Source organism: Glycine max, chromosome 2 (genome assembly GCF_000004515.6).
Source record: "Glycine max cultivar Williams 82 chromosome 2, Glycine_max_v4.0, whole genome shotgun sequence".
Lineage (NCBI taxonomy): Eukaryota > Viridiplantae > Streptophyta > Magnoliopsida > Fabales > Fabaceae > Glycine > Glycine max.
This window is the reverse complement of record NC_016089.4, coordinates 30,785,429-30,803,751: the sequence shown is the minus strand read 5'-3', so window position 1 is coordinate 30,803,751 and position 18,323 is coordinate 30,785,429. Positions and strand designations below refer to the sequence as shown.

Here is an 18,323-nt window from a genome sequence, read left to right as displayed (position 1 = left end):
GTGAGGTCAAGAGGTTGTTTCATGCTAAACAGTCACTATACATCTTGTTTTACAAAAATCAGATTTTGACCACTAACACTTTTGATGATTTTGAAGTGCCTTCTAGTGTTAAAACTCTTTTGCAGGATTTTCAAGACATGTTTCCATCAAATGTGCCAAGTGGACTACCACCTTTGAGTGGAATTGAGCATCAAATTGATCTCATTCCGGGAGCTTCTTTGCCTAATAGGCCAGCCTATAGAAGTAATCCACAAGAAACCAAAGAGATTCAAAGACAAGTGGATGAACTCATTAGCAAAGGTTGGGTAAGAGATAGTATGAGTCCTTGTGCTGTCCCAGTGATTTTGGTCCCTAAAAAGGATGGGACATGGCGCATGTGTTCCGATTGTAGAGCCCTTAATAACATCACCATTAAATATAGGCATCCTATACCTAGGCCTGATGATTTTCTTGATGAATTGCATGGTGCATGTTACTTCTCTAAAATCAATTTAAAAAGTGGATACAATCAAATTAGGATTAGAGAAGGGGATGAATGGAAAACTGCTTTTAAAACAAAATATGGTTTGTATGAATGGTTGGTTATGCCTTTTGGCCTAACTAATGCTCCTAGCACTTTCATGAGATTAATGAACCATATCTTGAGAGAGTTCATAGGAATGTTCGTTGTGGTGTACTTTGATGATATTCTTATCTATAGCACTTCACTTGATTTGCATATTGATCATTTAAAATTTGTCTTGACTGTGCTTAGAGAAGAACAATTGTATGCCAATCTTGAAAAATGCATCTTTTGTACTAACCATGTTGTGTTTCTTGGTTTTTTTGTGAGTTCAAAAGGAGTCCAAGTTGATGGGGAGAAGGTTAGAGCTATTCAAGAATGGCCTACACCTAAGTCTATGACCGAGGTGAGGAGTTTTCATGGCTTAGCAAGTTTTTATAGACGGTTTGTGAAGGATTTTAGCACATTGGTAGCACCTCTCAATGAAGTGCTCAAGAAAAATGTTGGTTTCAAATGGGGAGAGAAAAAAGAAGAAGCTTTCAATGTTCTTAAGCGAAAGCTAACTAATGCCCCCATACTTGTGTTGCCAAACTTTCAAAAATCTTTTGAAATTGAGTGTGATGCTTCAAATGTTGGGATTGGGGCTGTGTTGATGCAAGAAGGCCATCCAATTGCTTATTTTAGTGAAAAGTTAAGTGGTCCTACCCTTAACTATTCAACTTATGATAAGGAGTTGTATGCCTTAGTACGGGCTTTGAAAACATGGCAGCACTACCTTTATCCCAAGGAATTTGTCATTCATAGTGACCATGAGTCCCTCAAATATATCAAGGGGCAAGGCAAGCTTAACAAAAGGCATTCAAAGTGGGTGGAATTCCTAGAGCAATTCCCTTATGTTATCAAACATAAAAGGGAAAAGGTAATATTGTAGCCGATGCTCTTCCTCGGCGTCATGCATTGCTTTCTATGCTTGAAACAAAATTGATTGGTCTTGAATGTTTGAAAAGCATGTATGAAAATGATGAAACTTTTGGAGAAATTTTTAAAAATTGTGAAATTTTTTCAGAAAATGGTTTCTTTAGACATGAAGGCTTTCTTTTTAAAGAAAACAAATTGTGTGTGCCTAAATGTTCTACTAGAAATTTGCTTGTTTGTGAAGCACATGAAGGAGGTTTAATGGGGCATTTTGGGTCCAAAAGACTCTAGAAACATTACAAGAACATTTTTATTGGCCTCATATGAAAAAGGATGTGCAGAAATTTTGTAAACATTGCATTGTATGTAAAAAGGCAAAGTCTAAGGTAAAGCCTTATGTATTGTATACTCCATTACCAATTCCAGAGTATCCTTGGATTGATTTATCCATGGATTTTGTTTTGGGGCTGCCAAAAACAAGCAATGGTAGAGATTCCATTTTTGTGGTTGTTGATAGGTTATCCAAAATGGCTCATTTTATTCCTTGTAAAAAAGTTGATGATGCTTTCTATGTGGCTGATTTGTTTTTCAAGGAGATTGTGAGACTCCATGATTTGCCAAGGAGCATTGTTAGTGATAGGGACTCTGTGACATCCTGGAAATTTCTATCCGGAATTTTGTAAGCGTTATATTTTAAATAATTATATATATAGATGTATTATTCAGTGTATATATGTATACTCCTGGTAGAAGTATGTACATTGGGGGAAAGATATGCGGGTTAGGCTGATTAACGAAGGGTAATCCATAACTGGACAGTTATAGATTAATTCTCAATTAATTAGTCAAAAAATTATCGTTTTGCATGCAACTAAAAATTAAACAAAACCAACCTCTGAACCACGCTCAAGGTTTCATTCTGAGCATTTTGATATATATATTGCCTACTCTCGAAAATGGGCCTCGACGGGTGCAGCGAAATGCGAGGGACTGGAACCAGAGAAATGACACATAAACCGAGGCAATAATTTAGCATTCAAAAGGTCAAATTTTTTCTCTCCTTGTGGCTGAGTATGAAGTCACATCAAGAGAAAAAGTGAGCCCTTTTTGTTCCACTCAAAATGGGACAAGTGGCAAGTGCTTTAAAAAATAAAATAATAGGAAAAAGAAAATCATTTTTTTCCTTAAAAAGCCACATTCTCTCTCTTCACTCAGCAGATTTTTAGAAGCTTTTTCCTCATCTCCCACGTTGCTTTTCTTCTCCCTTTCTCCTCCACCATTGTTGCCCATTAAAGCTCCAAACTTTGCTCATCATTTCTACTCCAAATTGCAAAGGGAAGCCATTTTCGGAGTCGTGAAGCGCACCTCTACGTTGTGGGACTTCGAATTTCAGGTATGGGTGGACTTCTTCTCACATGAAATTCGTGGATATTCGGTCTTTGGGAGATATGATGGGTAGTTCTACTAGGTTATGCCTTATGGTAGTTATTTGTGAAGGAATTTGTTGAAAGCATGCTAAACTTGACATGTTTGATGTGAGCCAAATTTACCCATTCTGTTTTATGGTTTTATGATGATGCTTTGTGTGCTGAAATTGTTGATAGAAAGCTGGTAGAGATGATGGGGAGAGTTAACCTAGGGTTAAATGTGAGAATGGTAGTGATGTGAGTGGAAAAATGTGAGATTTTGAGGGTTTGAAAAGCTAAATTTGGGGTTAGTGGTAATTGGAGTCTAAAGTGAGTTGATCCTAGTTTAAAATGTCAATTAGGACTTGTAGGAAAGTTTGGGCAGAGCAAATGAGAAAAATGAGTGACAAATGTGAAAGCAAGAGCCATTTCTAGGATAAATTGGGTGTTGAGGGGTCAAATTTTGAATCAGTGGAGTTTTCGCCTTAAAATCAGTTTGAGCAAGTCTAAATTGATGTTATAGACTTGTTTGAGATGAGAGTTTACTCCAAAATTACCCCATTCTCATTTTCACTTCTCAAACCTTGAAAATTCACTCAATTGATGGGTTTTAGATACCTAGATTTTGAATTGCCTTGGTCTGAAGCTTGTTTTTGGTTTAAATATGATTTATACATGATTTAGTACTTGTAGGATCCAATTTGAGGAAAATTGGATGTGGGTAAGATGAATTTCGAAATCTGCCAAATTGTGCAGCAAAAAGCTGTCAAATTTGTGCAGCAGAATTGCTCAACATGTGCAGAAAATGCTTGTGCATTGCTGGTTATGGGAAAGGTAGTACATATTGGGTTCTGGACATTTTTCTAGCAGATCCCAATGGTAAAAATGTAGATTTATGTACTAGGAACCTCCAGTAAAATTTTCAAGTCGATCCAACGGTTAATGAATCGGAACGAAGAGAATGTTACTAGGGTATTTGAGTAAGGAAAGCTATAATATGTGAATGTGTTTTGGGCAGAGTTTTCTGCCTCTGCCCTATTTTCTTGGTTTAGGGTAGTTCATGATAGTTGGAATTGAATTGCTTGGATATTGTGGAAGCTTGGAGGGGTTGATGGGGACCCGGTGCTGAGAGGAACGAGGGTAAGGGTTACGTAGGAGTACGTGAGCTCAGTTGAAGGTGGGCAACTGGGGATGGTGGGTTCATGTTTGATTTGTGGATGTGGGAGAGTTGATTTGCACCATCGCCTGATCGCCACCTAGTACCACATATGACGGGTGCCCCATAATCCAACAAGCTTGATGTGAGAAAGCGTGGAAGAGTCAGTCTTCCTACTTTTGTTTGTTGACCACAGAGTGGTACCTGGAGATATGTCGCGGGGGTCAGGAGACCTTGGGGACGTCAGGTGGGGTGCTATTGCCCAAAACCAAGCTTGACCAATCCCGAGCCAACCCGGGCATAGTCAGTCAGTGAGAACCTGTGATGTACCTAAGCAGGCGAGCTCCTGGCAGTCAACCAATAAAAGAACAAAGACCACAAAGCAAGGAGACTTGTGTGGTGGCTGGCCAGCTATGAATCTTGAGTGGTACCTGGAAATTGGCCTCTGGTAATCGATTACCAAGAGTGTGTAATCGATTACAGGGCTTAAAAGTGGAGACAAGATGTTAAGATGGCCTCTGGTAATCGATTACCAAGGGTGTGTAATCGATTACAGGGCTTAAAAATGGAGACAGGATGTCAAGGTGGCCTCTGGTAATCGATTACCAATGGTGTGTAATCGATTACACAGTGTAATTTGTAGGTTTCCATGTGCAGAAGCTGTGTAACTCGAGTTTGGGCACTGGTAATCGATTACATACTTTGGTAATCGATTACCAGAGAGGACATCCCTTGAGAAGGATATTTTGACTATGCGTAGCCGTTATGGGACACATTGTATTGTTGCCTGTAGTTAGATTTCTTGTGAAAGAGTCTACCCTCGTTCTTTTATTTCTTGTAGATCGCGATGGAAGCGCAGTTAATCCATGATCGCGTGGTGATGGAGTGCCTAGAGGGAGTTTGGGAGACCCTCGAAGGCAATGAGAGATGCCGATTCCGTGGCACGATTCGACTCACTGCTACTTCATTGGTACATCCAGAGGAACCCGCACGCACGCACGCTTCAGCAGCCTGTGGAGTGGATACTACCTACACCTACTCCATATCGACTAATGGAGCCAGTCCAAGTGATAGAGGTGTCATCCTCTGAAGAAGATCCAGAGGAGGACCCAGAGGAGTTACCTCCTGAGCCTGCTGTGGATGCTCTTGACTTACCTGAGGATGATGAAGACCCACTCCTTGATGTTGATTTTCCAGAGGATATCATGTCAGCATCTGAGGCAGACTCTATAGAGGATAGCGGCCTTGGAGGGACAGCGAATAGTGAAGACTCTTCATCATAGCAGATGACTCTTTAGACTAGGTTTACATACTTTTTGTGGGTGGGTGTATCTAGTTCAGACTACTAGGTTTACTCTTTTGATTTTTGGGTGGGTAGACCTATTGTATAGAAATTTTGATGATTGTATATATGTGGTGGAAGCCACCATAGTGGATACCTTTGCTCTGGATGTCACTATGCATTTTGCAAACTCCCATATTTTGGACAGTTTTAGATGATGAATGTAATTATGTTTAATCTTGTTATTTGAAAAGAAAGTGTTAACAAATTTTATTGAAAAGAGTTCCTCGACCGCATTTTATTATTTTTCACGTGACGACCTAAAATGATGACTGGTATATTTTTCTTTTTGAAAGAGCAAAATAGTTTAGAGGTTATGAGTGATTAGAAAGAAATGACTCCGAATAGAGTTGTGAACTGACCATTCAGGACTCTATAGTGATAATTTTCCTTCTGAATTTAATTGTCGGGAAAAGAGAGAGAAAAGAAAAGAAAAAAAATTCCCATGGTTTCTGTTATTTAAATTATTACTAGTAAACCAGTCATTATTTAGGGACGCCACAGACTCTAAGTTCCTTAGCCATTTCTGGAGGACTTTGTGGAGCAAGTTGGGCACTAAATTGTTATTTTCAACCACTTGTCACCCACAAACCGATGGGCAAACGGAAGTTGTTAATAGGACTTTGGGAACTTTGCTTAGGACAATTTTGAGGAAGAACTTAAAAACTTGGGAAGCTTGTTTACGCCATGTTGAATTTTCTTATAATAGAGCTGTTCATAGCACCACTAATTGTTCTCCTTTTGAAGTTGTTTATGGTTTTAACCCACTAACTCCTCTTGATCTTTTGCCTATGCCTAATGTTTCTATTTTTAAGCATAAAGAAGGTCAAGCAAAGGTGGACTATGTGAAGAAGCTTCATGAGAGAGTCAAAGATCAAATTGAGAGGAAAAATAAAAGCTATGCTAAACAAGCCAACAAAGGGAGAAAGAAGGTTGTCTTCGAACCCGGAGATTGGGTTTGGGTGCACATGAGAAAAGAAAGGTTTCCAGAACAAAGGAAATCAAAGCATCAACCAAGGGGAGATGAACCATTTCAAGTGCTTGAAAGAATCAATGACAATGCTTACAAAGTTGAGCTGCCCAGTGAGTATAATGTTAGTTCCACCTTCAATGTCTCTGACTTATCTCTTTTTGATGTAGATGGAGAATCCGATTTGAGGACAAATCTTTCTCAAGAGGGAGAGAATGATGAGGACATGACCAAGAGCAAGGGCAAGGATCCACTTGAAGGACTTCGAGGACCTATGCCAAGGGCTAGAGCAAGGAAAGCCAAGGAAGCTCTTCAACAAGTGTTGTCCATACTATTTGAATACAAGCCCAAGTTTCCAGGAGAAAAGTTCAAGGTTGTGAGTTGTATCATGGCCCAAATGGAGGAGGACTAAATGGCACCACTTTGTCTCAATTTTAGAGTGTTTAGTTTGTCTAAATAATGGCCCAATCCTTGTAAAGTTGGCTGACCAAAAATATGTTTTGGGTTAATCAACTAAAAGGACTTTAGTTAGGTTTAGTTCAAGTTGTAATAAGGGCCCAATTGGCAACCTAGGCATCAGCCTTTTGGGAGACCGAATGGTGGCTGACTTGATGGCTGTTGGGGGTGACTTTTGGTTGCCACAATTTCAGTTACACTCAGCCATGAAGTTCTTTAATTCCCTAGGTTAATTGCATTAAGTTCTTTTAATTCTAGGTTAGTGGGTCATTACTAAAATCTGATGTAAAGCTTCTATATAAGCTGAACCATTTTATCAATAAACACAAGTTGAGTTTTATTCAGAAAATTAGAGTTTATCTCTTTTATCTTAGTGAGAGTGATTCTCCTAAATTCTTGAGTGATTCAAGAACACCCTGGTTGTATAAAAGAACTTTCACAACCTTTGTGTGTTGCCCTCGCTGGAAAGAGTGATTATTTCCTTCCTTTCATCTTTAACCTTGTTCTTTCAAACCACAATTTCAGAAAATCCACTTCTGCCTAGAATTATCTCGTGGCCATAACTCCCATTTTATGCACTCAAATTAAGTGATTCTTGAGCCTAAATTGAATTTCAAAACGAGACCTTTCACCTCGTTTTGGAATCACCTCATTTGGATCCCTGTAACTTGAGTTATTGTCATTTCTATATTTCTGTCCAGCCACCACTTAACCTACGTTTTACCATCCCATTCATCCATTTTATGCCAAGAACCACCTTATTAAGACTCACAAAATTAACCACCTTATTTTCCATCCTTTCCTTAATCAATTTCCGCATTTTTCATCAAGGTTTAATCTTAGACGATCCTAAGTCAGCCCTTGTGCCATGAGGGTTCATATCAGATGGCTTGTAGCTAAAATGTGCAAACACGATGTTTGATTTTGCTTTCCTGAAGTTTGGGGGTTTAAAATTGTTTCAAAGTTTATTTTAAAACATTACTTGTTATCTTAAATTTGGGAGTTTAAACTATAAGACAACACACTATCACTTACATTAGCATATTTTCTTAACATTAATTTTGTGGACCAAAATTAATTATTTCCAAATTAGAGGACTAAAAAATCACTTAAATTTAAGGGATTAAAAAAATTACTTTTCAATCTAAGGGACCAAAAAAATCATTTTAAAATTTGGGGGACAAAAAAAAACTTAACCCAAATTTAAGGGCCAAAAAATATTTAAACCAAATGATTTAAAAAGAAAATTTCTACGTTGTATGATTAATTAAGCATATGTGTTGTTGACATTGACATTGTTTACTACATCAACAAGAGTCTAACTTTGTTAGTAATTTTTTATTTAGAGGACCAAAAATGAAAATGACTTAAATTTGAAGAATTAAAAAACTTATTTAAACTTTTTTTTAATTAAACCAACGAATTTGGTTAAAATTTTAACGAATCAATTTGAATAATTCTCGAATAGTCAATCCATTTATACTTCACTAGAACAACCAAGCAATGAAAGAAAAAGAAAAGAAAAAACAAGAAAGAAGCAACAATCTTAATTGATAGTATGATAATTGAAAATCCAATGCTTCTAGGTTTCATACTTGGTCTTATTTTGAGTGACACCGAGAACTAGTATTTAGCATGACACAAAGGGAATGGCATGAGTCTTGATTTTGGGACACAAATCAGGGGTTCAGCTCTTGAAAGAATAAATGAAGGTCCCTCTTCCATGTCAACACAACCACAATACCCTCCTTTTTCTTCAGCCTTCAATTCAAAGCATTGAATCATAGCAGCAAGGGTGGTGTGAGCAACCTTTAGCGCTAGTGAAGTTCCAGGACACCCTCTTCTTCCACTCCCAAAAGGCAGAAGTTGATAATGCTGTCCCCTGACCCCAACTTGACCCATTTTTCCACTCTCATTTTCATTGCTAAGAAACCTTTCAGGTCTAAACTCAAGAGGGTCATCCCAGTGCTTTGGATCCCTACCAATAGCCCACACATTAGTGAAAACCTGAGTCTTTGCTGGAATGTCATATCCAGCAATGGTGCAATTCCTAGTTGACTCTCTCAATACAAATGGAGATGGAGGGTGAAGCCTCAGTGTCTCCTTCACTATGGCTTGGAGATAAGGAAGATTATCTATATCTATCTCCATTACCATTCTGTCTTTGCCAATGATAGAGTCAATCTCCTTCCTTGCTTTCTCCATGACTGTCGGATGGTTAATTAGTTCTGCCAGTGACCATTCTAGAGTAACTGCAGTTGTGTCTGTGCCTCCTGTGAACATATCCTGAGAAATAATAAAGAGAAATTATTACCAAGAGTCATTGTGTTAAAAAATAGGTGAAATGACAAGAGAACTCAATTTTCACAACTCTGACTAATTAAGATGCAAAGATTCTGGTAAGATTACTTGCACAGTTGATGTAGATGGAGTTATTATCACAACATAACTTCATCTGTCCTATCTTTCTGTTATTAGTTTTTCTGAATTTGTTTTACTCTTTTCGGTTTCTGAATTTGTAAATCAGATTTACTCTTATCTGTAACAGTTGTTATTAGCTTCAGCTTTATCTTTTCTAACTTCTGTTAGTCTATATAACAGTGTGCAACCATCAAATCTGAATACAATAATATTATTCCCTTCACCGTTTCTCTATAAGATGCTTGGCTAGTATGGCCGGGTTATGATCATTGCTAATGAGGAATTTTGTTAAGAATTGTAAGTCAATGATAACTCTCAAAACTTGATATCTTTAATAAATTTCACTTTAATTAATTTAAGCTATTAAATAATAAGTTATATTAAAGAAACTATTTATCTTTCACTATGTGACCTGAATTAACTTATAATAATAATAATAATAATAATAATAATAATAATAATAATAGCATTTTTAATTTTATATCCAAGTTATAGCTATAAAAAAAAAGTAGTTTTAGCCATTGATAACTATATCTATCACTTTTTTTTTTATATATAATCATCCCAACACTTTATAAGTGTCCATATTCTTATTATTCCCCCCTTCTCTTTTCGGTCTCACTCACATTCGTTTTCTTTCTAAATATTTATTCTACATTAACAACTCATTATTATTTTCCTTTAATCCATATCAATCATTACCATTTCCTATTTATTTGATCAATTAAAGTAAATGTTTGATGTGGTCAAGTGTGCCGCAAAATTATTGAAGTCTTGTAGACTTAAAAATAGTTTAATTATCAAATTCTTCAATTGATATGAACCATCCTTTATAATTTATTTATAGAATTTAAAAATATTGAATGAAATGTTAGTTAAAATTAATACTTTATTAAAACTATTAATATTACTATATGAAAAGATCATATTATTTTTTAAATACATATATTGCTTATAAAATATTATTTCAAATATTGTAACTATTCTTATTATCAAACAAGTTTTCTAAATTAAAATTGTTTACTTATATTGGAGTTGAATAATCTATTAAGATGAATTGGGTAAAATATATGTTAAGGAATTTTAAATTATGGTATCCAAAAGAAGGAATATTAAAGTATTACCTGAATATAAAAGTTTAATCAATAATTTTATAATTGAAAATGTTAAAAGAGTAAAATTTAAATTAAAATAAACTTTGAACATATATTTTTCCTAAGGACTCCGAATTACTAAATCTGGCCATGCATATATATTTACCAATTGTTTGTTAAAACTATCATGTTCTAATTGGATCGTGGTCTAAATCTAGTTTGGTAGGATTAGTATTTTTCAATCATAATAATTAGGGTATTTTTCTTTTTGGTAGGATTAGTATTTAGGGTCTTTTCTTTTCGGTTGGATCTCAAAATATTTTCACAAATCTTTTGGACATGCTATAAGATGAATTTTTAGTCTTAGACTTAGTCACACCTTAAAGTGTTTTTGCCTCTCCCCAAAAATATATTTTCTATAGAGATTAAACTTAGGTATTCCTTCATAAACTTAATATCTGTTGCCAACTGACTTACAATAATAAAGTTATTGTATAAATTAATTATAATTAAATACTAACTAAATAACTCTTTCAGACTCTCTTTACAAAACCCTTATATTATTTCTTAATTTTACCAAACGTGTCATACGGAACTAAAATGACGAATAACACTCTTTATAAAATCAGTGAGAGGTTATAGTTTACTCCAGGAATATTACCACCAAGAAGGCTTTAATGTTGTCTCTGGTTATCTTCACCTCTGAGTTTTGATCTTCAGAAATACTCAAAAGAGCATCAAGAACATCTTTTGGAGCATCCTTTTCAGTCGATTTATTTCTTGCCTCTTCATGTTCCCGAATGATACACTCCATCATGGTGTCAAACCTCTCATGAACCACCTTCAGCTTCTTCCCAATTCCCTGCAGATCCAACCCCCTACAGAACCAAAAATAATCTTCTAGGTTAAACATTCCACTCACCTTGGAAGACTCCTTGATCCTTTCTGTCACCTTGTGAGCCTCATCATCATTTCTGAAACAGCTTTTTCCTATTGCCATTCTCATCACTATGCTGTTTGTTAGCTTCAAAAACTCATCTCCAACATTCACGACCTCGCATGCTTCACCTTTCAATTTCATCATCAGCAAAAACCTGTGTATCTACGAAGTCATAAGATGGTTTGGTGGTTGGAAGAAGAACACAAGGATTGGGGTGATATGAAGATGATAAGTTCGAATCCTTCAATTATTAATTATCAGGGATGGATAAAAAAAATGCATCAAAGTGGGAAGAGGGTTTTTTTTCTCAGTTATTTAAATATTAAATTTTAAATAAATAACTATTTAATAAATAATAAATTTCAAAAATATATTTATTATTAATTTTATGTATAAAATGAGATAAAACCTATTACCGGTAGAAAATTATCAAATCACCAAAAACTATTTTCTTATGATTTTTTTTTAATTAATTGTTCTTTTTCCACCTTATATAAAGAAAGTGTCGAGGGGGGCGGGCTAGTTGTCCTGCATGTCCTCCTTTATCCGTCCCTAACTACAAACACTTGTCAATAAAATAAATAAATACAAACCTGTGTATCTCCTCTTGCCTAACGGGTAGTAGTTGATCCAACATCTTCCCATTGAGGAGCTCTGACATGCAAAGTTTCTTCATGAACTTCCAGTAGGGTCCATAAGGAGCAAATCCGAAATCAGATGAGTTGTAAGTGAGGTAGTTAATAGCAACATTTGCTGGTCTATTGGAGAAGGAAAGGTCATGGGTTTTGAAGATCTCTTTGGCTATTTCTGAAGAGGAAACAACAACAGTGAGTGTAGAGCCAATGTAGATGTGAATCAAGGGTCCATAGCGATTTGAGAGCTTCTGAAAAGATCTGTGAAGGGGTAGTTTTAGTAAGTGGAAGTGCCCAATAATTGGCAAGGCAAATGGACTAGGAGGAAGGCGAAATTTTGAGGTTTTGAATATGGCTTGGAGCAATATTATTGAGGCTAGCCAAACAAGGAGTATTGGCACGTACCCTTGAATATCGTTCATCATTGTGGTGTTCTCAATATTTTTAATGTAGGGTACATGCTTCAAAGAGGACTATTTATAATTATAGTGTATAGTTTGTTGCATTTGGGATGGTGAAGTTTAATTATGGACGGTGAAGTTTAATTATGCGTTGGGCATGTGGGGATTTAACGAGAGAGCATGATGTAGATTTCTTGGTTGGAGAAGGCATTAAGTCATGCATACTATATTTTTTAATTAGAGTTCAGACAAATGCACTTTACTCCTCATGTCTTTGTCTTTTGCGAACTATATAAAGAATCGGAGATGCTGCTGGTGTGACTGCAGATTCTAAACTAGCGATTTTTGGTGGAGGTTGTAGTGCAACTTTTTCCACTAAGAATCTCTGTTCTGCTGCATAGGGCATTAGGCAGTTGGAATTTAGCTTCTAGGAAATACAAAGCTATAATTAAGAATTAAGGACAAAAAAATAATAATTGTTGATACAGAGTGTTTACACTTGTCTCACCTAATAATTTTTTAGTATATGATTTTTATAAATCCAATTCTAGTACTTAATTATAATTTCTTTAAATTTATCCATCCAAATATATCTTGAAGTAAATTAGCTTATAAAATTTAATACTATAATTTAAAAACTAATCATTCTACTGTATTTTAACATAAAATATGGTCATAAAATATAAGTATTTTTTTATTACTAAATTTTACTACTATAAGTAAAATGTTTTAAATTATCTAATATTTAGTGTATATTGTAGACAAGATAATATTACATAATTTAATTACTAAATTGATAATACTTTTTCAAAAACGTAATATTTAATTTTATAAAAATAATTAAAGTGGCATTTAAAAAAAATCGTACCAGTATAAATCAGAAAAATCGTACCAGCAGGATAGATTGTGCAGTTTAGCCGTCTTCTATTAATATTGTTCATGTAATTATCATAAACTTATAAATACATGGACACATACATGTTTTGCCGTGTTTGATACCCTGGGATTTTTTCCTCCGTAGATTTTTTCTCCTTCACTTTTGGTATTATGTTGGTTACATCAACTGTTATTCTTTCTTGTACTGAGCCCAATCTTTACTCTCTATCACTTTCATTTGGCATTTAATACTCCTTTTGCCAGTAATGATTAGCATCATTGTGATTTTAAGTTGTTGTCTCGTTTGGTTTTGATTATTAATTAATTAACTTCTTTTTTTAATTGTCGGAAGTCATTCCAAGCAATTAAAGTCATCATACATATAAATAAGTTTGGATAATATATAATTTACCCAAAGATTAAATAGTCGGGCATTGTTTTGTTATTAATTAATTCTAGACCAATCGATTTTGCATCACTTTAGATTGTCCATTTCTTTCTCCATCTATTTGAAAAATCAACTTTCATCTTAAATTAGTTTTTTTTTTTTTTTTTTTTTCTGTTCATTGATGTGGGTTGCATACTTGCTTACACCGGCGAATCCAGGTTACGGGATTCTTTTATTTTTATTTGTATGTGTTATAAAAAAATACCCCCATTGAAAAATAGATATTACCGCTATAAGATGAATTGTTTTAAAATGAATGTAAGAAAAAAATAATAATTAAAAAATAGAAAATAAAATACACTAATCTTATTTCTTTATTTTTTAAATTTTTTATAGTATTGATAATAAAAAAAAAATATATAACATTTTCAAAATATGAAAATACGCAAAAGATAATTCTAATTTATAAAAACATAACTATTTTAAATTTTTTTGTCATGTATTTTGTGATAACTGATAATATTTTTTTTTTGTGATAATATTATAAATTATATTTTATCCCCACTAAAAAAAATTCCGGATCCACCACTACTTGCTTACTTAGGGATAATCGACTAAAACGGCTTTGAAATAAAAGGCTTTTCTTTCTTAGGTAAAGGAGAAATATAGCATTGGGTTTTTATGCTCATGTACTATTTAACTCCTCCAAACCCCGCAAAAAATATAATTAACAACATAAACTTTCTATATCATTCCTATCAAATCCTTTAGCTGAGTACTAGGAACAGCTTACACCAGCGACCATACTAATGTGTATAATAATTAAGCAGTATTGAGTTACAATTATTAATTTTTTAGATGGCATTACACCATGACCCATTCATGTGCCACATAGAAAGATTAGAATATATTACAAAAAAATAATACGTACTCGACTACATTTTAGAAAAGCATATGCGCAACATCTATTCGGCATATTCTACATTGCAAATTTCAACTCTCTTTTTTATATAGAAGAATATCGGTGAGTTGTGTCATCAAAACTCAATGAGCACTTACAAATATACTTATAGATTACTCACTAATAACATTTTCATTCTGGCGGTGGAAATCAAAAGAAGATGTACTTAGTAAATTAAGAGAAGTAAATAGCAAAACCAAATATCAAATTACATGAGGTTGGTCTGAGTCTTGAAATAATACCGGGCTAAGATAAAGAGTCCGAGAGATTGCTATTGGCACTACCCATGTGGGTGCCTTTTTGTGGTATTTGCAAATTGTCCACGGGTATGCAACCAAATATCCAATAACAATAAAAACTTTTTATACAACAGAATTACAATTTTATTGTTATTTTTTTATTCATTTTCATTTGCAAAGTGAAAACACGTTTCTATTATACATTACTAGTTACACAACATAAGAGTATTTTGGTTGTGTTATTTTTTGGCCACCCCATTTCCGCCATAGAAACACATTTCCATTTTGTAAATTGTGTTGCGAAAAAAAAACTAAGAAAATATGTTTCCCTTGTTATTTTATTTTGTCTATTAGCCATAATAATTTAGTTGTTAAGGACCTCATTAAATGACTTGCAACACAATATGAATGACTTACAATAGTTAGCAAACTTTATATTCCACATTAAATGAATAAAAATATTAGTTAGAGTTTTACTAAGTGTCAAATGAATACACATAACAGTACTTAATATAAGAGAAGTTAACTAAAACAACTAATCCTTAGTGATGTTTATTACATATTGAGGTCCTATAGTTGAATGAAACATCAATGAGCTAAAAGACTTAACAAATCCAAGACTCTATCCCAAATCTCGAACCCAATGAACAAATCATCTCAATTTTCAAAAACTTAAAAAACAAAAATATTTTTCTTCATTTAAGCAAGATACACATACACAAATATAAAATTAATCGCTAACAATCAACATACCTCATCAGTTGTGAAATGATTAGAAAAGACAGGGTAGTCAGGTTAGGGGGGAGGGGTCAATTTCCAACCCATTGTCAATATCTTCATGCTAATTTCTCAAACCATCATGGTCTACAAGCATTTTATTTGATTAATCTGTATGCATTTTATCTAATTGATTGGGAAGGCAAAAATCATTTTGATTATCATCATACATGTTTACAAAACCATGAGACATTGTAACTTCATCAAGAAAAAAAAATCTATTCCAACCCATGTATTCAATACAAAGAATCATTAATGAAAAATCAGAAATATGGCACAAAAATATTCCAACAGGGAAAATAAAAAAAAACTAATACTTAATGGAGACATGATTCCATTGCTTGTCTGAAAAATTAAAGATAAAAAAAAGATGGAATTGTGATTCTGGCATGTCTTTATCTTTAACACAATAGAATCATGATTCCATTGTGTAAAATATTTTCTTTTACCTAAGTTGGATGGCCTGGTAAGAGAAAAGAGAAGAGGTGAAGAAGTGATGGAGAAATGAAAGAGAGGAATGGAGAATGATTGGGGGGGGGGGGGGTGTAACACCTATGAGTATTACCATAATTATGCTTTTTTTTCTAGAATGTGAAAATTAAAAACATTTATATGACGTTATCATACAAAAGCTAACAAACTAATATACAAATTAGAACTTAGTTATAATTTGATAAATACAAATTCTCCCTTGTAACAAGGGTCTCATACATCATATAGAGAAATTACATATAATCATAAAACATAACTAGACTATTTCTCCATAACAAGACTTCATGCTCCAACACGCGTCATCGCCTGTTTCCTGAAAAGAAAGGAACTTAAAGGAGGGAGACCAAATGTCTCAGTGGGTGCTCTAAGGACTCTACAATTGGGTTAGACTTCTCTACTGGAACAACTCATTGTTCATTTATTTCTCATGACTTTACCCTTACTCGGTATTTATGAAACTTTATCACTTTTGTGGTTAGGTCTACATCCATTGAATTGTAAGCTCTTGCCTCAAACTTATCCCTTATACTCACCTACTACATTAGTTCACCTTCACTAGTATATTGGGATTTACCTTTACTTGGGCTTATACTCAACTTTACTCTTACTACACTGGCTCTCTCTTGTAGTAATTCCACTTTCCTTACTTGAGCTTTACTCTTAAATACTACCTTTGCTTCAGTGTATGCTTAAAAGAAATATAAACATTCCAGCCAATGCTTACATAATATCATTCTAGATATATCTCTCTTTATGCCCTTAAATAGTCATATATCATCAATTCCAAGTCATCACAATAGTTTCACATCGCAATATATCATAACTAAGGATGGAACCATTTGCACATAACACAAGTACAACCAAAGGCATTCATGGCATCCACATCATCAATCACACAAGTTAGACCAACTCATAATAATATACTATGCAATGCAATATTCTTTTCTCTTTTTCATATGCATGTGGTACTAGAAAATCATTTTGCGAAACAAGCTTGGAAGGGCATGCAGTAATGGACATGCATGATCACATTACTACACTCTCATCGAGACGAGACTCTCAGCAGCGCATCAGGGTTATCCAGTCTTACAAGGGTACTCCAACCCATAGGATTAACATGAGCCACACAGAGATTCCAAATTGGATAAGCGCCAAGGACATAGTGATACTTTGACTCATTCATGTCCTGCCTAGTTAAGCTCAACCACATCCTCAACTTAGAAACAATGCACATTTATGATGCATCACTCAAACATTCAAGCACAAGTGGTTCTATTGAACCTCACATCATACATAGTGAGCCCATTCTTGTCCCATATAGGCTAGGTAACTCATGGTCAAAATAGCACCCCGACCCATTCTCGCTCCACATAGACCAGGTCACCCATCTCAATGTTATTTAACCATAACTCATAATAACACGATGGTCTCTGTTCCACATGAACTTGGGCCGCATATAAATATTTTCTAAATATTATCATGACATCACTTGATTCATCATGTACACATGAACATCATACATTATAATTCACACTTTAAAGATAATAACAAAACATTCAATGATTCCACAACACTTTAGAGATAAAAACAAAGCATTCAATAATTCACACTTTATAGTATCAACACTATTCAATATCATCATTCAATCAAGTCATGTACCTCTTAACTCTATGCCACACATCAATTATAGATCTACCTTAAAGTTTTGAGTATTACTTCTATTATTCTCCAGATGCATTGCGGATCTATGACCTCTCTAAGGTGTAACCACTATATCCATAGTTATACTAATCCTATCAAGTTGCATTGTATCTCATTTTAAGCTAACACACACTACTAGAAATTATGGAATTAACGTTGACTAGTTAACATCGGTTCTAATGAAAACCAATGTTAACAAAAGCATGATGACATTTTTGTTAACATCGTTTATAAAATAATTGATATTGTGAGTTCCCCTTAACATCGATTATCTTAAAACTGATGTTGTGAGTGCTAAGTTAACATGGGTTTTTAATAAAATTGATGTTGTTATTTTTTGTTTAATGTCGGTTTTATTAAAAACAAATGTTGCCAATGTGTGATTCTATCAAAAGCCAAGTTAGACCCATTTGGCTCTTTTTATCAAAAGCAATCAAAGAAACCAAAGTTAGGGTATCCTTGACACCAATAGAGTCTTGTGACCGGTGGCACCGTGTCATCATTGTCGTCCTACAACCCAGAGTTGCCTCTCCAAGAAACATTGTTGTGGCAAGGGAGCTTTCTGGATTTTTGGGGGGTTGAACAAGAGAAGTGCCCTGTGGAGGGCGATGATGTAGTTTTTAGGAAGGGGTGGCTTGCGGTGGTGGTGGGGGA

General features: G+C 34.5%; 1 protein-coding gene across 1 annotated transcript in view; it reads right to left on the bottom strand.

Annotated features, from left to right (window-relative positions):
• Positions 1-17,356, bottom strand: part of LOC100811919 (cytochrome P450 93A3) — a 21,566-nt gene extending 4,210 nt beyond the window's left edge. The window contains 5 exon segments of the mRNA XM_014773122.3: positions 8,492-9,033; positions 10,924-11,356; positions 11,796-12,210; positions 15,418-15,452; positions 17,334-17,356. Coding sequence (XP_014628608.3) covers positions 8,492-9,033; positions 10,924-11,356; positions 11,796-12,210; positions 15,418-15,452; positions 17,334-17,356 — 1,448 coding nt within the window.
• Positions 17,357-18,323: the final 967 nt, after the last annotated feature.